The sequence below is a fragment of the Xenopus laevis genome, chromosome 5S (genome assembly GCF_017654675.1).
Source record: "Xenopus laevis strain J_2021 chromosome 5S, Xenopus_laevis_v10.1, whole genome shotgun sequence".
Taxonomy (NCBI): domain Eukaryota; kingdom Metazoa; phylum Chordata; class Amphibia; order Anura; family Pipidae; genus Xenopus; species Xenopus laevis.
Window position 1 is genome coordinate 87151017 of NC_054380.1, and position 23212 is coordinate 87174228.

At 38.2% G+C, this 23212-nt stretch overlaps 1 protein-coding gene across 5 annotated transcripts in view; it reads left to right on the forward strand.

Moving 5' to 3' along the window:
* Nucleotides 1–23212, forward strand: part of lrch3.S (leucine-rich repeats and calponin homology (CH) domain containing 3 S homeolog) — a 66261-nt gene that overhangs the window by 14644 nt on the left and 28405 nt on the right. For all 5 annotated transcript variants that reach the window (XM_018265598.2, XM_018265595.2, XM_018265597.2 and 2 more), the window contains exons 2-7: nt 10623–10767; nt 11719–11845; nt 14945–15050; nt 16959–17095; nt 20367–20476; nt 22738–22831. In XM_018265598.2, the coding sequence (XP_018121087.1) occupies nt 10623–10767; nt 11719–11845; nt 14945–15050; nt 16959–17095; nt 20367–20476; nt 22738–22831 (719 nt within the window). The remainder of the gene's footprint in view (nt 1–10622; nt 10768–11718; nt 11846–14944; nt 15051–16958; nt 17096–20366; nt 20477–22737; nt 22832–23212) is intronic.

A 23212-nucleotide genomic window follows, 5' to 3' on the forward strand; every position in this document is an offset into this window, starting at 1 on the left:
TGGTCTCTGGTTACTATTATAAATTGTCTTCCTGTTTGCAATGTGATTTTTGATGGAAAAATTGAACCAGGACTAGTAACCGCTGGGACATGCAAACAATTGGATATTGTTTTCCTTTTCCTTATTTATGAATTTATATTCATTTTCACAGCCCGTCTTAAGATTCACACCTAACTAATGAGCCCTTAAAAGCCATGACAATCCTCCCATGTGGGAACTTCGTTATTTTCAGATAGAATTGATCCACGTGTACCACATAGCTCACAAACACCAAGCAGGGTTAGATAGTTATGTAATCAAAAATATTTATGTATATATGTATTCACAAGATGAAAAACAACCAAATACATAAGAATCATAAGAAAATACATAGGAAAATATATGAAAATACGAGCCCCCAATGTTTTGGATTAAAATCCCCACAACAAAGTATGTGTTACATTTAAAAGTGCTTTGAAATAGAAATGTCACTAAGAATCTGCAGTGAGGGTTTTCAAATTCAGTAAAATTAGAGAAATGTTATGTTGGGTTTAATACTAGCAAAAATATGTTTAATATGTTGTTTCATGCCAATCCCATAATGTTTTGTGGATTTACGGCCGTATATGTTTTAATTTCTCTTCTAATTCTGCGACAATGGAATTTCGCCTCAGGTCTGTTCTCTGTATTCCAGCTTTATAAAAAATGCTTCAGTGTCCCACAAGTTGCTTTCCAACAGAGAAGTATTTGTTGTAGAGGGGGAGTATAGCCATGAAAAGTTCTGTGTTCTTTTATTAATTCCTTCAGGCTATCCTCCATACAATGACATCATCTGAAAAATAGTGCATTGTGCCTAATAAACAAGGCCAGAACATCCTCATTTTAACAAAGAATAAACCAGTCATTAACGAAATGATGAAAAGTTTTGGGGCTTTGCAAAGTCATCTGCACATTTACCATAATAACCCAACAGCTCAGTTTGAGTAAAGCGGAAATCCCATTCTTTTTGTTTTTATAGAGAAATGTTCTTTGCTATAGCAAAATCAAGATTCCTAAATTTGTGCCCTATGCAAAAAAACAATGTTTGTGTACGTTAGGTATCCCCAGAAGTATTTTAAAGTACCAATAACCCCAAAAGATGAGTTTTGTATGCCTTTAAATGTCATGTGCTGTTCCCTGCTCTGGTAAAAAGCAGGGATAGCACAGTGGGGCTCGTTGATAAATACTGGGCAAATTTGCACCTGGGCAGTAAACCCATAGCAATCAATCAATGATTAGCTTTTATCAGCCAGCTGCAGGTTGAGCGCTGAAAGCAATCATCAGAAATGCCCCCAGTTTGTTTTACTTCTAAGGGCCCTTACTCACGGACGTTTGAAGCTGCGCTCCCCTGCCTTCCGGTTTTATGCGTTCAGACAAAGGAGAGCAGAAGTAGACACAATGAATTCTTTTCAATGCGGCTGTACTCACACAGATGCATGTAAGCGTTGAACGCAGGTTGGAACGCAGCATTTTGCATTTTTCCTGCGTTCAGCGCTTACATGCGTACTCACATGTGTGAGTACAGCCGCATTGAAAAGAATTAATCGCATCTACTCCTACGCATCAGAGGCCCGTGAGTAAGGGCCCTTATACTACAGGTATAGGATCCGTTATCTGGAAACCCGTTATGCAGAAAGCTATGCAAAAGTCTGTCTCCCATAGACACCATCTCTCATAGATTCCATTTTATCCAAATAAGCAAAAAAATTTTTAAAATGATTTCCTTCTTTTCTGTTATAATAAAACAGTACCTTGTACTTGATCCAAACTAAGATATAATTAATACTTATTGGAAGCAAAACCAGTCTATTGGGTTTATTTTCTTGTAGACTTAAGGTATGAAGATCCAAATCATGGAGATATCGGTTATCCGGAAAACTCCAGGTCCCGAGCATTTTGAATAACAAGTCTGTTACCTGTACTGTACCTGTTACCTGTACTAGGTAGCAAGGGACAGCAATACAAGTAGAACAGGACATACCAGCATAGCAGATAACGGTCACAATTACCTTTTTACATAGGGAGATAAACTGCCTTGATGTATATAGAATGAAAACCTTTTTTTAAAAATTTCGTTTATTTGTAGGTGCAAAGTTTTTATTTTTATTTTAAGTTTAAACATTTACAAAACCAATAGAAGGCAGAGAAGAAGAAGAAGAAAGAAGGTAGAGAGGGGAGATGAGACAGAGGTACAAGTTGTCATATACATTATACTGTATGAGTTTAGATGTACTTAAACAGTTTGAATATTTAGCCAGGTACCCCAAATAGCTTCAAATTTTCCTGGGCAACCTCTAGCCAGATAGGTCAATTTCTGGTTTCAGAGAGTCATTTATCAGTTTTTGCCAATATTGTATTGAAGGGGGGTTGAGGGTTTTCCAATGCATTAATATGGCTTTTTTTGCATAGTATAGCAGCTGTAAGAAACAGATTCTAGAGTAGGGATGGAGCTGCAAATCCCCTGTTAACCCCAGCAGACAGAGTTCTGGTGAGCGACTATTTGGTAATGTCAGCTTTTAATTTACGTATTGAAGTACTGCACCCCAGAATCTCTGGGTTACCGGACAGGACCAGAATATATGGAACATGGTGCCGATTTCCTCTCTACACTTGGGGCATTGATCTGATACCGTTCCATAAATTTTTGCCAGGCGATAAGGGGTTAAGTAGACTCTGTTTAGGAATTTTATTTGTATGAGACTGTCCCTCATAGAGATGGATAGTTCCGTTGCAAGTTAAAGAGCATCCTTCCATTTTTCTTCATCCAGGTCGGGGATATCTCTTTGCCATTTCTCCCTAACTCTCTCAAGGGGAGAGAGACCAGTGGTAGATAGTATAGTATATAACCAGGACAGGGTTTTTTTTTTAGGTCTAGCCTGTATAAATAGGTTCTCGAGTGTTGTCACCTCTAGGTTTACAGGTCTTACTGGAAACTGTACATGAAAAGCGTGGCATACTTGCAAATACCTAAATAGCATATCTGGGTGGGGGTTGACTTCCTGTCGTATTGTGTCATACGTTTTGCATTCACCCTCAGAGACAATATCCCCAAGAATTTTAATCCCCAGCTGCACCCACCTGGCAATGTCTGGGAGTGAGTGAAAGTGGGGGAGGTAAGTATTGCCCCACAGCGGAGTATGTGGGGACCAGGCTGTTGAGGCGCCCCGGTCTAGTTTTTGTGACTTCTGAAAGACGTACCACCGTATGCATAGGAGTAGTGGTGACATAATGGGATGAGACACCTCGGTAGGGGAGTTTAGCAAGAGCCTCAAGGGAGCATATATGACTGCAGCTTCTAAGACCACTGCTGAGTTACTCAAGTCAGGAATCACCCACCAATGGGCATACACCAACTGGGCAGCAAGAAAATAAAGTCTAAGGTTAGGTAATGCTAGGCCTCCTCCAGAGGAAGGTGCCTGAAGTACCCTAAAATGTAATCTTGGAAGCTGTTAATTATTTTATCCACTCTAGTGAACCATTGAGATCGGGGGTAATGGGAGAGTTATGGAGAACATATAGAAATTTGGGAAGAAAAATCATTTTGAACATGTTAATTTTGCCTGGAAGAGAGAGAGGTATGTCTTGCCTTACTGAAACTTTGTTACTTAACGCCTGTACAACTGGATCCAAATTTAGCTGTTCATATCTATGAAGATCCTTGTGGACTACTATGCCCAGATATTTGAATGAGTTTACTACTTTGAGCTGTAGCAAAGTATTAGGTGTGCCCAGAGGGAGGGGGTCTATGGGAAACACCACTGATTTAGAGAGATTGATTTTTAGACCTGAGTATTGGCCAAACTCAGAGGTCATTGTCAGGAGATTTTCTAGGGCTGTAGCTGAGTTAGCCAGGTACAACTCACATTGATATCTGTGGCCTTAGAGGGCATAAAGCCTGTCTGATCCTGGTGTATAAGTTCAGGTGCTACTAGTTTAAGTCTGTTGGCCAAGATCTTGGCAAATATTTTTATTTTGCAATTAAGGAGTGATATAGGCCGATAAGAATCACATCTATCAGGGGGTTTGCCTTCCTTGAGAATTAGGGTTATATAAGCTTCATAGCATGAATCGGGCAAAAACCCTGTTTTATTAATCTCATGAAAGAGGCCTAGCAGTTTGGGGGCAAGAAAGTCTACATATTTCTTGTACCATTCTATCGGGACCCCATCTGGGCCAGGTTTTGCCTGTAGGGAACCCATTAATTGCATCTTTAATTTCTTCAAGAGTGATGTCTTGATCTAATTGCAAGGCTAGGTCTGGAGAAACCTCTGGGAAATCTACTGTATCTAGGAATCCCTTGAGTCTCTCTAATGAGACATCTGGAGGAGATTCATATGTAGACTGAAAATATTTCTCAAATTGTTGTCACTTGTGGTGGGTCTGTGATCAGGCCATTCATTCCAGTGACGGCCTGTATCATAGTCCTAGGTACATCCCCCCCTAGCCAGTAGGGCCAACAGCTTTCCATTCTTGCCCCCCTTATCATACCAAGAAGCCGCTCTGTAGCATTCACGTTGTGAGTATTTTTCTATTAGAAGTAAATCATGATCTCTTTGAGCTGATTGCATAGCCTTTTTAGTTGTGTCAGAATAATTTTGTGTTCCATTTCTGCTCTACCTTGAGTGTTTTGGGCAAGGGACATAGCCTGTTTCCCCTCTCTGCGAGTTGATTTAATCAGGGAGATGTAAGCACCTCTTATATAGGCCTTACCAGCCAGTGATCCCTTATCCACAAGCATTCCTGATAACAGATATCATACCTATGTAATGTGTAGGTGAAATTATTTCAATGTCTGTATTTAGTATAAAGTGTCTGGTGACATTAAACTTGTTTAAAGGGGAATTTCAGCTGAAATATTTTATTATGGTTACTGCTCCAGGTAACCAACATTCTCTCTGATTCCTTCTCTGCTCAGTGCCCAAAAAATATTCTTTTGTGCACACATTTTTTTTTTTTAAAACTGTGTGCTCAAGTTAGAATTAATAAAAAAATTGGTGTTTTCACACACACTTCTTTGCGCTCGCCACAATTTGTTGTGTGCACTGGCCTCAAAATTTGTGTGCACAATTGCACTCCTCAGTGCAGGGATCCCCAACCTTTTAAACCTGTGAGCAAAATTCAGAAGTAAAAGGAGTTGGGGAGCAACACAAGCATAAAAAATAAAGTGCTGTGATTGGCCATTTGGTAGCCCCTATGTGGATTGTAAACCTACATTGAGGCTCTGTTTGGCAGTGCATCTGGTTTTTATGCAACCAAAACTGGCCTGGAATTCAAAATAATCGCCTACTTTGAGGCCACTGGTGGCAACATCCAATGGGTTGGTGAGCAACATGTTGTTCCAATAAAAATTGTTTTAACAACGTGTAGTTGCCTTCTGCAGATTGCTATAAGGAACACATGGATTTTCCCCCACACACTTGCTCAATCAAAACTGCAAAGTTTTTTTTTTTTTTTTTATATTATTATTTTTTGCAGTTCCAGTTTGCAGGTGAATCCAGTTATCAGCATAACACATTAGCTTGCAGACACTCCATACATTAACTGAATTTTTTTTCCCATAATTAAGTAGCTGCAACAAGAATAGTACAAGCCTCCTGAAGTTCTAGGGTTGTCTACCTTCCAAACACGTTTTTTCAGTTCAGTTGTAAATTCTTATTTATTTATTTTTTCTGTGACTTTGTTTATAGAGGCGAAATGTGACAACTTTAATTTAAGGAATTGTGCAAAGAAATAAAAAAACATATTTTTCGTGTTTTAAATCTAAATTATGTTAGGCACAGGCCTATCCATTGAGCTGATAGAATGGTAAAAAGGAAAGTATACTGCATCTTTAAATTGAATTACTAGATTGAATGCTTGACTATGCCTGCTTATTCAGGTTTTTTTTTTTTTAATTTTCCCTTTGGAATACCCTATTCCAAGTTAAATGTTATAAGGGCAATTACACACAAGACACAATTCCTGTACCCGTAATAAAACAATCTCTCTTTTTTGCCCAGGGGGAATGCAGTTTCCGCCTCTTTAGATAATGAGATTACCAATGCATAGGCAATCTTCTTCTATAAGGGGTTTGTATAATGGTAATATACAACTGAAGAAGCTGCTCGGATGAGTAGTGAAACGTCTTCATTGATTACTCAGCAAGTCCAGTTGTTTTTAGCTTTACCTATACTAGATATACCATGACCTGGATGAATGAAAATCTTCATAGTCATATTGCCATTCATTTTGGAGAGAATACTCTTAAACTGGTTCAGGAATATGAAAGAACAGCAAGAAAAGTGGCGGACTATTGAAACCATCTACGATTTAATCTCAGATGCCAACATCAGGGACTCACCACTTGTAGCCTACGCCTAGGTTCCACCGTAAAAAGTCACAGAGCCAACAAGATTTTACAAAAATCCCAAAAACATCTACTAAATGAACTGGTCAGACAGATCAACTTTACCATTGATTCCCTTAAGCAGAAAGTTTAACATCTGAAACTGAGTCTGGCAAAAGAACTGCCTGATGGAAAGGGTGGTTGTGGTTGTTAAACATGCACAGATTGCCCAACAAATTAAGAGTAAGGAACAACATATAAGCAAATTCACCATGTTACTGTCACGAAGCAGCAGTTGGAAAAGGACTGAAGAACTAACCTGGAGGCAGAAAGATGAGACACCAAAGAACACTGAAGACACGCGGTTTAGGAACCTATCAGGAGAAAGCCATTGATCGAGTTTTATACCACCGCCTGTACCCCAGAGAAGCCACACCATGCTTATACGGACTCCCCAAGAAACACAAAGAAGGAGCCCCACTAAAATCCATTGTCAGCAGCATAAATTCAGTGACATACAGCATTGCAAAATTCTTGGCTAACATCTTAGCCCCGTTGGTAGGCAATACAGTGCATCATATCCAGCATGCCAAAGAGTTTGTAACCAAGATTCACAGCGTTACACTAGAGGCAGAAGAAACAATGGTATCATATGATGTCACTTCATTGTTCACATGTATACCTACTGCAGAGGCAATTGAGACTGTAAGAAATTGACTGCAACAAGATAACACCCTCTGCAGCAGAATGAAGCTCAGTCCCAACCAAGTGTGTTTGTTGCTAGATTTAGATTTAACACCACATACTTCAAGAACCTTTTTTATAGACAGAAACATGGCTGTGCAATTGGTTCTCCGTTCTCTCCATTTGTAGCAAACTTGTACATGAAGGTAGTGCAAAGGAGGGCCTTACTTACTTTTCAGGGAACTACATAGAGTCACTGGTTCAGGTATGTGGATGACACTTGGGTTAAAATCAGATCCAATGAAGTGGCAGCCTTTACAGAACACATTAACTCAGTGGACAATAACATCAAGTTCACAATGGAAGATGTCCCCGAGAACAAATTTGCCTTTTTGGACTGTTTGATATGCATCCAAGAGGGGGGTAACTTGAAGACAGAAGTATACAGGAAACCCACTCATACGGATCAATATCTGTTGTTTGACACCACCTGTCTGCTATATACAATGCTGTTTTAACATCTGTACCCCGGCGGTTTCAGAACACTTCACACTTCCATTCATGCAACTCTCACAAGTAACACCTGTTTCTAGGATTTCTTGACACATTGGATAATCCTATCACAGTAACTACACAGAATCAACACCTCTGTGAATTTCTTCAGATGTCACCTCTTTGAAGAGTTACAATGTGCCATTGTGATTGGATTAGTGGAAGAGTTTATATGCCGAGAACTTCCCACACCAGTCAGTTGAACTGAAGAAGCTGCTCGGATGAGTAGTGAAACGTCTTCATTGATTACTCAGCAATTCCAGTTGTTTTTAGATTTACCTATACTAGTCATACCATGACCTGGATGAATGAAAATCTTCATAGTCGTAATATAATTATGTACCTTGCAAAGACGAAACATGGAGTAATTTCAGTTTACCAGTATGCCCTGTTTAACTTAAGAATTTGCGAAAAACAAATATTTTTGTGATTAAAAAAAATAAGCAGAAAGTATGTTCAACACAAACCCAATTTATTGAACTCATCTTCAATAAGGGGATGCACTGCCCTTTTAAATGTAACCAAGACTGCATTTGTGTCATAACTTTTGTCCGTATTTGATACCTTTGTGTCCTAATCAGTTTACCATGGAAAATGATGCTGACTTGATAAATCAAACTGTGCCAACGGTCTTTATGGCTCCTTATAAATAGGTGTGCACAGCATTGTGCAGCAAACAATTGACTTTTATGGTCTTGCACAGATTGTGACTGTATATGTTTGTTTACATTTACGTACAAAGGAAAATATACCCTTTGTTTAAATAGCTTGTCAGCTCTAGTCTTACCGTCTAATGCTTTGAGAAAAATGGCTTGAAGGTGTGACATGGTGGGTAGAGCTTAGTCTGATGTCATTGGGGGTTGAACAGCTGGAGCAGTTAGAAAAAACAGAATGCAAGGTGAGACAAATGAGTTTTCTAGTGTTTTCTTTTAGCCTTTCGGAACTGTCAAACACATCATCTTCTGTTCTAGTAACCATTAAAGTACAGCTTAAAGGAGAAACAAACCCTTAATAAAAAAAACCCTACCCTACATGGACCCCCCTCAGCCTAGCTGCCCCCCCCTCGGTCAAATGCCCCTAACTCTTTACTTACCCCTCCATGCAGATTCTGTCAAGCGGAGTTCACGGCAGCCATCTTCAGCGGCTTCGGTTATCTTCGGGCGCTTCAACAATTTTCGTGAGTTTCGACGCATGCAAAATAGAAAATTGCTCGAACTGCGCGTGGGCCGATTCGCCGGTCTCATTCCGAAGATTACCGAAGAGAAGAAGATGGCGCCCGTGAACTCCACTGTACAGAATCTGCACAGAGGGGTAAGTAGACTTATTAAGACTTAGGGCATTTGCTCGGGTGGCGGTAGCTAGGCTGGGGTGGAGTGGGGTCTATGTAGGGTAGGTGGGTAGGGTTTTTTTTTTTTTTATTAAGGGTTTGTTTCTCTTTTAAAGGGAATCTGTCGTCATTTTAAACTTTTTTTTTTTTTTTTTTTGCATTTTTATAAAAAAACACACATCCATAAACACTGTCTGGCAAATAAAATGTTAATCCACAAATCCATGCATAAGTTATTTTAGTTTGTATTTTGTCATGGGGGCTTCCATTTCTGCTCATTACACATTCATCCTGTGCTGCTCTAACAGCAGGCACAGCATTACCTGTGTGCTTGGAGGCAGCCGCTCTGTAATGAAAAGCCAGGTCACACTATGACATGAGAATCTAGCTGTACACTCCCCCTCCCCTCTCTGCCCATGCGTGTGATGTTTGGAGGAGAGAGGTCACATGGTTTGCAGGGAAGCAATTACTTTCACTTTCCTATGTTCTGCTCTACAGCTGCACTAGCAGCCCCTCCTCCCACAGACACTATCAAAGCTCCTGCCGTTCTGTAAATTTGATCTCTGCATTCCTTTGGAGGAGGGGAACTTTCTCTCCTTGCTGCCTTCCTAGTTAGTTTTACTGGTTACTAGATGAAGTAAAGGTGCTGTGAGTTCCCTCTGCTATCCACCACACACAGACCTTGCTCCTTTCCTGCCTGCAATACTTCTTTTTACATTAACTACTTACTGCCTCCTTTCTCATGAGCTATTTTAACCCTTCCTAGACTTCCTCTTAAGTTCCTGGTTTTCAAGTATGTCCTCCTTATTTTATCCTTTTTTTCTATTCCCTGTCATCAGTCCTGGGAGTGTACTCCTGTGTTTCTGCCATTCATTTTTGTGTAAACAAATATAATGAACTATCTATATAAAATATTTTTTCCAGTGCCCAAAATGAAGTGTGTGTGTGTGTGTGTGTGTGTGTGTGTGTGTGTGTGTGTGTGTGTGTGTGTGTGTGTGTGTGTGTGTGTGTGTGTGTGTGTGTGTGTGTGTGTGTGTGTGTGTGTGTGTGTTTATTTTTTAAACGTAAGTGGGGGCAGTGATCACAGGACTATCTTATTTCAGTCCTTCTGAAGTGGTGTCAGTGAGAGCTTATCTTGATACCTGCCTATTGTTCAATTGACAGGCTCAGCAGACAAGGCTCTATTTACATTACAGCAGCTTGTAGGAGGGAGGGGTAATGACATCACTCCAACTTGCAGTGCAGCAGTAAAGTGTGACTGAAGTTTATCAGAGCACAAGTCACATGACTTGAGGGCAGCTGGGAAATGTCAAAATGTCTAGCCCCATAGCAAATTTTAAAATTAGATATAAAAAAATCCATTTCTTGTTTTGAAAAATGGATTTCAATGCAGGATTCTGCTGTAGTATCACTATTAACTGATACATTTTGTAAAAAAACATGTTTTTCCATGACAGTATCCCTTTAAGCATTGGGTATCATGTTGTCTCTAACATATCTCTGCTGCAGGGCAGATGTATTACCACACACTTACACCCACCTTGTGTGAGGTTTCCTAACATTCTGTAGGAAAGGCTTAATTTACTCATTATGAAAACAATTGAACTGTGTTTGGAAAGTGAACAGCTCCTTTAAATTGATTTTATGGAAATCTCTGGTTGTACTTTACGCTGCTGTAAATCCTTACTTAGGACATAATGAATGTCTTTCTTATAGATCTATCTCGGAATAGGCTAAGTGAGATTCCACCTGAGATTTGCAACTGTGTTTCTTTGGAGACTCTGAACTTCTACCAGAACTGCATACGACATGTGCCAGAAGCAACTCTGAATTTACAGGCATTGGCCTTTCTGAATATCAGGTAACTGCTCCATGTTGTAATGTACTTAAACTCTTTGTGTTACATGAACATCTGCTTTTCTATGCAGGGACATATTAATATAAAATAGTGGGTTAATAAAGGTCATTGGCTCAAGCAAGTGATATTTACACAATCGTTGAACCAAAATTAGATATGTATTTTATTCTGAAGAGCTTAACTGCAAAAATCCCTTCCCTCAGCTGCAACCCCCAAACCAGTGATTTCATTTATCATTTGTGAAGTAGCAGGGGACTCCATTCCAAACGATTCCCAAAATTTCTAGAACCCAGTGCCTTTCATGTCCTCTTTGTTAGTCTGAGGGCAATGAAAAATGCTAAATCTGCCTAGATATTTATTTTTATGCTGAGAATCAGCAATTTATTATTACTATTATTAACAGGCCAACATGTTCTGCAGTGCAATACTTATTGGCTAAATACACTTGTCACATACTGATACTCAAACAGCTGCTGTCCATATCATCATACGTGTTCTAGTGTTGACTCACCACTCATTTCCCTGCAGCTGCTAAACTTCTGCTGTTTAATATATTTTGTCCTTTGAATTTTGCTTACAAAATTCTCATGAAATTCTCTGGCTTGCAGACCTTAGGGATGTAAATGGCCAACAATACAGTTGCTGTCATACATTCAGGCAGGTAGTGAGGTCTGGCATCTGCCAAGCTGAGACTCCTCTGTTAGTCAGATGATGCAGTATGAATAATAAATCCAGAGAATTTCTTCGTGCTCCATATTCCAAGTGCTCCCATCTTTACAATTTGTTTGCTCCTTATTTATAATAACTGTATGTACTTAATATATATTTTTAACTTACCTTGTTGCCACAATTTCAAACTTGTGTGTATATTCTATTTTAAATAAAAGTGACTGCACAATTTATTTTTGCTGTCATCTTTTTTTCAAAAAATGTTTTTTTGTTTTTTTAATTTAGTCGCAATCAGCTCATATCACTGCCTGGATACATCTGCAGCCTTCCCTTGAAAGTTCTTATTGCCAGTAACAACAAGCTGGATAATTTGCCAGAAGAGATTGGAGCGTTAAGGAATCTGACTGAACTGGTAGGTGTACCAAGAATGTGTGTCTTACTGTAGGTAGGAAGGAAATGACCTGTCTTGATTTTTATAAAACTGTACCCTATAAGGCAAAAACCCATTGGAATAACCTTTTTTTGAAACTTAAAGGAAAACTATACCCCCCAAACAATGTAGGTCTCTATAAAAAGATATTGCATAAAACAGCTCATATGTAAAATCCTGCTTAACTTAAATAAACCATTTTCATAATAATATACTTTTCTAGTAGTATGTGCCATTGGGTAATCATAAATAGAAAATTGCCATTTTAAAAAATAAGGGCCGCCCCCTGGGATCGTAGGATTCACTGTGCTCACAAACAAACCAACAAACCATACATGTTAGGTCACATGAGCCAATTAACAGACAGAGTTGTGTCTCTTGCTTCCACATTTCTTCCTGTTACAGTTAGAGTTGAAGTATTTCTGGTCAGGTGATCTCTGAGACAGCACACAGACCATCACGAAATGGTGGCTCAAGGCAAGAGATGTAAAAGGGCAATATTTACTTAAATATATATTCCAGTTTGGTAAGATTCTTTAATATGCCACTTAATATGATATGAACTATCTGTTGCTTAAGTGTTCATTTTGGGGGTATAGTTTTCCTTTAATTCACTTTATTTCTGTGTTAATGGAAATGTCCAGGCAATATCCTTGCAGTCAACACAAATAATTTTTTTTCAGAGTGCTACGCCTTAAGTTTCTTGTGGGTCTTATTTTCCTACATTAAAGGACATGTAAACCCTTCACACAAAATTTTAATCACTGAAGAGCCTTTTTGAATCTCTAAATACCTGCCACTCTGCTTATTCAAATGTTAATAGTAAGGCTGCTGCATCCCTTTAATCCTTCTCCTCCTCTAACTCACTCAGCCCCCTCCCCATGGAATATCCTTTGGCTGTTGGCTACTGAGCATGCTCAGTTCTTCTAAACTCAGATTAATAAACACACCCTCCACTATAGCAGCCAATTAAGAGGTGGCATTGTTGGTTCCATAGAAACTCTTCTCTAGCTATCTGTTCCTATTTTTAAATCCTAACCCCCCTCCTGAGCTCAGAGTAACCATTACAGTGCTCAGTCCAAGCAGGACTTGTCATCAAAGTAAATTCTACCTGTATTAGCCTGCATTCTTTGATTGTGTGAACTTTACATTGCATATGTGCTGTTTGCAGATATAAATGCACAGGTGTGTCAGATAGAAAATGGCCCCCAGCTGAAAGCTGCTATTTGTTTTAGGGAAATGTAATGACACAGAGGGGTTGTATGCAGTACAAATAATGCCATATGGGTGGGGGAGATGTGCCCAATTTATTAACATGGTAGGAAATTTTAGGCTTTACATGTCCTTTAACATAAGAAAGCATTGAAATCAGAACACAGCAGTTGCCCATGTGCAGATACAAGGACAACTACTATGTTCCCCAACCTATAGTCACAAGGTTAGCAGCAATAATAACTAATAAGTGAATGAACATTTTCAGATGAACATACACATATCACACACTGTAGAGTAGATCAAAGGCACTTTATATGATGTTAGGCAATCTCCTTAGTAATGTAGCAAGTTTGTCTGTACACGGGCCCCAGAATTTTTAAATCTTGTCTGGGGATTTTTTGCTCAGATAGGTCAGCTTGTAGAGGAGGATGGCTTCATTTGCTAAAGACTAACCATTTTCAAGTACTGCTTTGGCATCTTCTATGATAGGATAATTGCTTTGCTAGCATGAAAGTTTAAAAGCCTCATGAGAATATCCTAATCTCTGTCAGGAACTATGTTCTAAACTAATCCCAGGAGACATGATTCTGAGGAATTGGACATTTGAAATGTTGAAGCTAAAAAGTTAATACAGGTATGGAACCTATTATCCAGAAAGCTTGGGATCTGGGGTTTTCCCGGTAAGGGATCTTTCCATTATTTGGATTTTGAAAAAAAAAGATTCAAACGTTAAATAAACTGAATAGGAATGTTTTACCATTATTAAGGATTAAATATATCTTAGTAGGGATCAAGTATGAAATACTGTTTTGTTTTTTGTTTTTTTTTAAGAGAAAAAAAAAATGTTTTAACATTTTTAATTATTTCATAAAAAATAAAATTTATGGGAGATGGCCATCCCGTAATTCAGAGCTTTCTGATCTTGGGTTTCCAGATAATGAATACCATACCTGTATCTACTTTTAATATAGACTTTGTTCATGCTTCTTCTTTCTATTCTTGTATGAATTTCCAGTGTTACCATTTAATTTTTGACTACTTTGCTAGGTACTTGTCCAATCCCCATGTGTGTCTTACTCATGTATTTAACTGCATAGCGAAACAGACAAAAATTTCAAGCTGGTAGGTAAACCTTGCAAAGTGCACATCTATATGGTGCTTGCACACAAGTTACCATATAGACAGCTATGCACTGTTAGTTCAGAATTACAGGACCTTATACTTGATAACTAAGCTGTAGAAGTCCATATTGATGAATAGTCCTTTTGATTTCCTATTTTATTTTTGTAATGTTTTTAGTAGACTTGAGGTAAAGTTTACAAAAAGGTCCCAAGCATTCTAGATAATGGATCTCATACCTGTTGTACATCATCATAATGTAATCTTTTTGTCCACCTCACTTTATTTTCTAGTTTGACCTATGAAAGTGATACATTAAACTCTGTACAAACTCACATGCACACTCAGGCCCTTTCTGCCACAATCACGCTTGGTGCACAGCTCCTCAGGGAGACGGCCCTCCCAAATTATACTGATAAGAAGCAATACAGGCTGGCACACAAAGCTATTCAAACCGGGGTGCAATCCCCCTTCGGAAGGGGGAACGCCCCCGAAACGTTGTGACGCAACGCAAAACCTATTTTGTTATTCTGTAAAAAATGTTACTTTCTGCTGCAATCTTTCAGAATCTTGACATACTGTTCTATGTAAGATTCTCAAACTAAAGCAGGTGAGTGAAAGCAAACTTCTCAGTACCCACTCTTAAAAGAAAAGGCAATGTCCATAGTGGGTTTTATAGACCGATATTAGAGTCCATTGTTATAAAGAAATGCTTTAATTCCTTCTTCTATTTTTTTTATGTTTCAGGATGTAAGCTGTAATGAAATCCAGACAATACCTACGCAAATTGGAAAGTTAGAATCTTTAAGGGACTTAAACATCAGAAGAAACCACCTGGTACAACTACCAGAAGGTAAGTGTTAGAGTGACTTCATTTCTTCTCAGGTGCTGTTTGTGGATACTTTCCACATTCCTACTCGCTCTTCGTTAACTTTTCCTGGACTTGCTACAGTTTACATGCTTTTATATGTGAAACGATACATTTAACTATACAGTTCTGTCAAATTATCTTATGAAGATAAGGAAATGTGTGAAATGTAATGTTTACTTGCTTTATTATTACTTAGTATTAATCTAAATAATGCATTCAGATTTTCTTATTCTACAATCCAACCCCTGCTTACAAAACACATCAGCTCTGAACAAATACGTGATCCACTATACGCTCTGCACAATAAGCAGGTTTTAGGTTTAGATGCAAAAAGGTTTTTTATGTATGAAAGAGTGCAAATTTCAAAAAGGTGAATTGTGTGAACTGCCTAAAGACCGCAGAAGACCACAGCACTACACAGAAAGGATCATTCATTACGTCTGCATGGAAAGTGTTGTTAGCTGCCTTGTGGACAGCAAGAAACTTTCAGACGGACACATTTTTGTCTCATTTCTGCTGTTTGCTATGGATCCTAGGAAGTTCTGTTCCCACAATCTATCACAAAGCCAGTGGGCTTTGAAGGAGGAGAATGCACTTCAGAGGTGGATGAAGCTGCCATAAAAGTGCATTCTATGAACTGTCGGGTAATGTACCTGTTTTTGCTTGGCACACAAAGGATAGATATTTTTGAAATGCCGGGACGGCATTCTAGGTGTATTCGTTACACCATACTGATCTAATATGTATTTCAAGATTTCCAATCTACGGAATCTGCATAAATTATTAAAACTACGTGGTACTATGTGCTTGTCTAGCAACGGTTAAACAAGTTAAAATGGTATAGAGTAAGAATAACTACATTGTTGTGCAGTAAATTTGGCACATTCAGATATAGATTTGTTTATATTCTGGAAATCTTGAAGTGCTCAACCTGGATTGTATTCACTTGTTGAAAGTGCTGGGTGCTTAACTAGAAGACCCCTCCCTTGCACAGGGTCGGAAGTCAGTAGTGTAAAAAATCCATAAGCACACCATTGAGTTGCTCAGTGAAATGGGTGATTTATTTAGCCCAGGAACATCTGCAAAAAAGGCAACGTTTTGGACCCCTCCGGGCCCTTTATCAAGCCTGGTGAGTCCCACAGCAAGAGACCTCAATTTAAAGAGCAAGTGGTGAGTACAGGATTATGATCCCAAAATAACCAACTTTTTATGCATGTATATTAGTATCAACTAAAATGTAACTTTAATTCAATCAAATTAAATATCAAAATATGCATCAACATTAGATCCTCAGGTAAAACCAGTACAGGGATTTAAGTTTATTAAATGGCACTGATCATAGTAATTAACAGTTTATGTTTCAGTGCAGTATATTTGGTGCATTTCTAGTTAAAATATTAAGCAGCATTAAAATTGTAAAAGTGTTTGCAATGAAAATGGTGTGTGCATACAAGAACCATTAATTCGTTGTTAACCTTTACTGCAAAATGGCACTCACAAAAATATTCGTTTCAAATGTTCAATAATGCCAAGACAACCTTCTCAATTTTTAATAGGACATGAGATTTATATTGCTTTTCATTGCTGTTGCAACATGCCTTATCTATTGCGTCAACTTTTTTATAGTCATAAACTTCCATTAGTTTATATTTTTGCTTGGTATATGGGATATCATAGCAATGCTGCGACTTTTTTGTCTGTCTTACTTGATTGTGTTTAATGAGCTTGTGCTGCTGTTACCGCTACTGCATTTATTTCAAACCTGTGATTTCCTTTTTTTATGAAAAGGCCAACGGTAATTTATGAATGTATGAAATGTACTCTGTAACAAAGCAAAGGTTATTAAGAATATTAATAAACAAAATGCTTATTTTTTTAACTTCTGTTTAGAACTTGCAGAACTGCCACTAGTCCGCTTGGATTTTTCCTGTAATAAAGTTACTTGTATTCCGGTATGCTTTCGAAACCTACGGCATCTCCAGACCATCGCCCTTGATAATAATCCTCTGCAGTCTCCACCAGCACAGGTCAGTTTTTACATCAGCTATGTCTTCATTTATATTAACAAATATTATCAAGTTGCATGTACAGTATGTGTCTCAAGGTGTCAATACACAGGCAGATTTAAGATGCTGGTTCGGCCCCTCTCCACATGAGCGGATCTAGCCAGTGTGGCATTAAGTAGAGATAGAAAGTTAAAGAAACTGACATGGTTCTGCAAAGAATTCACCTTTGCTAAAAATGTCAAAACCAGGTGATAATTGTTTACTATTGGCAGCCTTATTAGAATACATTTAAATTTAAAAATAATTTGATTTTGGATGCGGTATTCTATTGAGGGTTTTTAAAATTAAGGTAAAACATCTGAACTTTGAATGCCACTGGTCTTCTAAATTGTTGCGTTCCCAAAAATACTTTTTGCCTCAGGGGGAGAAAATTCCTACCTGATTACAAGATGGCAATAGGAGCACTCTCTGCTTAGGGCTAATTTCATTATACCTCTTTTTTCCTAGCTTAAAGAAAAACTATACCCCCCAAAATGAATACTTAAGCAACAGATAGTTTATATCAAATGAAGTGGCATATTTAAAGAATCTTGGCAAACTGGTGTATATATTTTTAAGTAGATATTGTCCGTTTACATATCTTGGCTTGAACCGCCATTTCGTGATGGTCTCTGTGCTATCTCAGAGATCAAAAGACCAGAAAAACTGCAGCTCTAACTAACTAACAGGAAAAAGTGTGGAAGCAAAAGACAACTTTGTCTGTTAATTGGCTCATGTGGCCTAACGTGTATGGTTTGTTTGTGCGCACCATGAATCCTAGGATCCCAGGGGACTGCCATTATTTCGTAAAGTAGCAATTTTCGATTTATTATTACCCAATGTTGCATACTACCTACATTGTTTGGTTGTATAGTTTTCTTTTAATAGTCATCCAAACTTTATTTGAAGCTATGTAATATATCTTCCATATAACGACTTAAAACCTCTTTTCTTGAAAGTTTAATGTAAGGATCTAATAGTCAATTTCTTTTATTCTATGGTACCCTTATATATTTATGCATAGTGAGGATTATCCACTTTAGTCATCCCTTTTCCAGTGTAAACTATCCCAACTTGACCAGTCTTTATTCATTACTGAAACCCTTGGCCTTACCAGTGTTTTTTTGAGGGGGGTTACCTTCTCTGAATCAAAACCTCCTTTTAATACTGGTCAAAAACTTGTTCTTCCAGTGAGCACCACGGACCTAGCCTCTTCCTGCTTTCTCGGTCTTCTCGCAGCTGCATATGCTCAGTAAAGTGAAAAGCCAAACTTTTACGAAAAAGTTGGCTGTTTCGTTCTACTGTGCATGCGTCTGTCCTGGGATATTTGAAAACCAAAGAAGGAAAAGGATCGCTCCGTGGTGCTTGCTGGAAGAACTCCTGGCTGGTGCAGATTTCTGCTGATAGGAGCACTGGCGCGGGGTTTCAGGTAATTAGATACAAAACAAAAACTGTGGTACCGTGTTAGCCAGTAGCAAAAATAACAAATAAAAAAAAAAACAAATACAAAAAGTATTGTAGACGTGATACCTATATTGGCTAACAATAAAAAAAAAATACATAAAAAATATATATGAATATGTATTTTATATATTTTTTTGTTATTGTTGGCCAATATAGGTATCACTTCTACAATACTTTTTGTATTTGTTTTTTTTTTTGTTTTTTTTATTTGTTATAGGTAATTAAATATAATCACTTGGGAGTGCCTAACTTTTGGCACCCCCAATGTAAATTGCCTTAGAGAAAACAAAAAACATAGAAATTGATAAACATTGGGATTACAACCACTTTTTTAAGATACATTTTTATTTACTTCAATAATAACAACCACAAAACCGGCAAAACACAATACATTATCTGGTAGTATGGCTTAGGAGTGATATATCGGGTCAAGCATAGATGTATACAGACAGGAGAGTACAATATCTGAATGTTGCATTTGTTGATATGCATGTGGCTGTAGTTAGTGGTATAAAGCAGGCCACATCAAGTTTTTAGGAATAGGTTACATGTCCATATAGTAGTACTGATCACACCAATCCCCCCCAGATTTTTTCAAACTTATCATGCTCCCCTCCCCTCATTTCATAAGTTAATTTTATTAGTGGAAGAGTTCCATCCACCAACTATCTCCAGAAGGTTAGGGAGGTGATTATTCCCCCTCCACCAAGTTTCTTTAACTTGAGGGGAGTTATGTAGGCTTGGTGGAGGAATTTATACTGTATCAGCCTATCTTTTAGCAGCAAGAAGCGCTGGCATGTAGGACCTGTTAAACATTGCATGTGCAAAGTTAATATTGTAATTAACTGATACAACAGGCATGGATTCTGGGATGATAAATGTGTTTGAGTATAGGTTATAATATGCCCTCCACAACACTTATGAGGGGTCTTGATGTGAACTCTGATTCCAGACCATATGAGTCCTGCTGGGTATCTGTTTTTGGGCACTGGCAGGAATGTTTCTATAGCCCCTCTAGTTTAACCCATGTGAGTCTAAAGGAAAGTTTTTTGGCACAACAGTGACCCATAATCACCTTAAATTGTACACAAATATTTTGTTTTAAGTTTTAATATTGCATTAAAGAAGCAGCATGTACCTATTCATACCCTTTTTCAACATTTATTTTAATTGGATAAAAAAACTTTGTATACCTGCACAACTTACTTTTCAGACCTTTTCAGGCTACTTCAGTCCTAACTATTTGTCTATTCTGACTGGTGACCATTAAGGCACTAACAGAAATGATTGAAAAAAACTGGTCAGATTTGCCCATCACGAAAGTTGGCCATACACTGGCCGATAAAAGCTGCAGACAGACCAAGTCAGCAGCTTATTGGCCTGTGTATGGGGCCCCCCAACGGGCTTCCCCGATCAAGATCTGGCCAAAAGTCGGCCAGATCTCGATCAGATGGGACAAAAAATCCCGGCGGATCGCAGCCGCATCTGTTCGTTGATGCGGTCCCGCGATCAGGCCACATGTTCCCAATCGTTAGGATCCGATCATTGGGCCCTAGGGCCCACGATCGGATCACCCCGATATTGCCCACCAATATCGGAGAGAGATCCGCTCGTTTGGCGACATCGCTAAACAAGCAGATCTCTCCGTGTATGGCCACCTTAAATTAACATTTTTCTGCTATTCAACTGTTTAATCTAACCATTTGTAATGTGTTGAAAGCTCGCCATTATTAACCTCTTGTTGGTGACCGATCACAGTTACATCATTTTTTTTTTGATGTTTAAACAGATCTGTATCAAAGGTAAAATCCATATATTCAAATACTTGAACATTGAAGCCTGCAAGAATGCGCCTGATATTCCCGATTATGACCGGAGAACACTTGGATTTAGCACTTGGTAATATATAAAGCTGATTCATATGTTTAAATACCTAAGTGCTGCCCAGGACTGGCAGATATGTTGTGTTATAGTTATATTTTTGACCACTGATAATGATATTACATTCTTCTTATGATCGCCTATTTTGTTTTATACAATACTGTTTCATCATTTGTTGCCCTCTGAATCATAGCCTAAAAATATTTTACAAAGGTAGTGTGATGATGTCTCCAGGCAACCAGCCATTTGCTAATCCTGAAAATATTCAAAGTATGCTTTAGGCCTGGCTGTGGTTTTCCAGTTGTCACTGCAGCTTCACTTACATTGGTTTGTATATTAGCTGCTACATCACTCAATACAAAAGAGCATAGGAATAGCACGTTACCTCCTATGTAGGAGTATGTTGTATAGTCCACAAATATTTGACTTTTTCTGTCTTTGAAGTAGGGATGCACCGAATCCAGGATTCGGTTCGGGATTCGGCCAGGATTCGGCCTTTTTCAGCAGGATTCGGATTCGGCCGAATCCTTCTGCACGGCCGAACCGAATCCGAATCCTAATTTGCATATGCAAATTAGGGGCAGGGAGGGAAATTGCGTGACTTTTTGTCAGAAAACAAGGAAGTAAAAAATGTTTTCCCCTTCCCACTTCTAATTTGCATATGCAAATTAGGGTTCGGATTCGGTTCGGTATTCGGCCGAATCCTTCGTGAAGGATTCGGGGGTTCGGCCGAATCCAAAAAAGTGGATTCGGTGCATCCCTACTTTGAAGAACTTGTATGTTATTCCTGCTTCTTTTCATAGGGAAATGCAAATAGCCAAGTATGCACAAGGTCTACAACCCACTGCAAGCATTCAGCAGATATAATTGCAATTTGCAACCTCTTTCAAATCATACACCTATTTGGTTGATATGGGTTACTATATTAGTGCATTGCTACTTTTGTTATATTACCTATAGTATTAGTAGTAGTAGTAGTAGTACAATAGTTGTATTTTACCTTACAATATAACAAAAATAAATTAGCAGTGCTTACTTTATGATAAGGCAAATTAATGCCCTGCATTGTTTAATTTATTAATGCAGTACAGTAAGTTATTTGTTGCATTTTAATGTAAAACTCAAATCCCTCAAAAAATGGGTCTGAAGTATGTATATTTTATAGTAGAGTAACTGGGGGGGAAAGTATTTACTTAAATTGTGAAATAGCTTGAAAACTGCCTTGCACTAAGTGCATACAAACAGATAAATGGATGGGGGTATTTTAATTTAGTGGATAAGATGCTGCAAAATAGAAGCAGTAAACGAACTGTAACACCAACAAATTAAAGTGTTTTAAAGTAATGAAAATATCATGTAGTGTTGCCCTGCACTGATCTGTTTGCTTCAGAAACACTACTATAGTTCATATAAACAAGCCGCTGTGCAGCAATGGCAGAAATTGAAAAAAGGCTATATGGCACAGGTTAAATAGTGGATAACAGATAACACCATTATGTTCTACAGAGCATATCTGCTGTGTAACCTGAGCCTTTTCTCCTTTGAATGGCTGCCCACATTGCTATACAGCAGCTTATTTATATAAACAATAGTTGTTTCCGAAGCAAACACAGCAGTTTTACCAGTGCAAGGCAACACTGCATTATATTTTTAATACTTTATAACTTTCAATTTTTTAAAGTTACTGTTCCTTTAAGGTACTTAAAAATTTCACTGATTGTTATATACACCACTAACCTGAAGAAAGGCTTGCAGTTGAATAGTTTGGAGCAGCAAAATATATATAACCATATGGAATTTGTCAGCATGTGTTTTTTCAAAAATAAAATGCCTAATTTCCTGGGGTAAACCTAGTGGAATTTTTGTAGAGATTCACAAAATGGTCCAGACTCACCCCTGCTCCTTGCTACTGAATATAGGGACAGACTGTTGAGAATTCCGTGTGTCTCAACTCATGCAGGGCTCTTCCAGCTGCAGTAATGCAAAACCAACGGAAAAAGGAAGAGTTTGTAGGCACACTATCTCATGAAGTGAAAACCACCATTTATTATACCATTAAGTGGCTGCTGTGCAATGGACAGCTAATGTGTTTTGGGAACACCCCTTGATCATAGGCCTATGATTTAGAAGTGCATCTAATCTCTAATAATAACTACAGTTTTTTCCTTTCCTATTTATTTCCAAAGACCAATCACTTGCAATAGCGAAGGTATTGTGGTATATGCCCCTGGTTTTCATGCAAAAATAGTTCATAAAGTTATGTGTCCTTCTCATTACAGCCACGATGAAGTCTATACTGGACGCAGGTATGGAGCTCTGGACTCTGGTTTTAACAGCGTGGATAGTGGCGACAAGAGGTGGTCTGGTAATGAGGTAAAAACGTACCTTTTTTTTTAAATTTATTTATTTATTTTTTTAAAAAGACAAAAAAGGAAACAAAAAAAATTTTGACCATCGTCCCTCTCATTAATATGTTTAACCACCCAAAAATTGCATCTTTTGCATCCTTTTTAAGAGAAAAACAGCAGAAGTCAAAGTGTGACGGCTTTGGCCAAAATCAAGTAAACATTGCTCATAGCTTTTTCATCACTTGTCTCTGCCTGGGATCTATTATCCTAACTTCAGAGCCTGGCCATTACCATATAAGGGATCTTTCCATAATTTGGATCTCCGTGCCTTGTCTGTTAAAATGCATTTAAATATTAAATAACGACAGTAGAACTGTTTTGCCACCGATCTGGATTCATGCAGCTT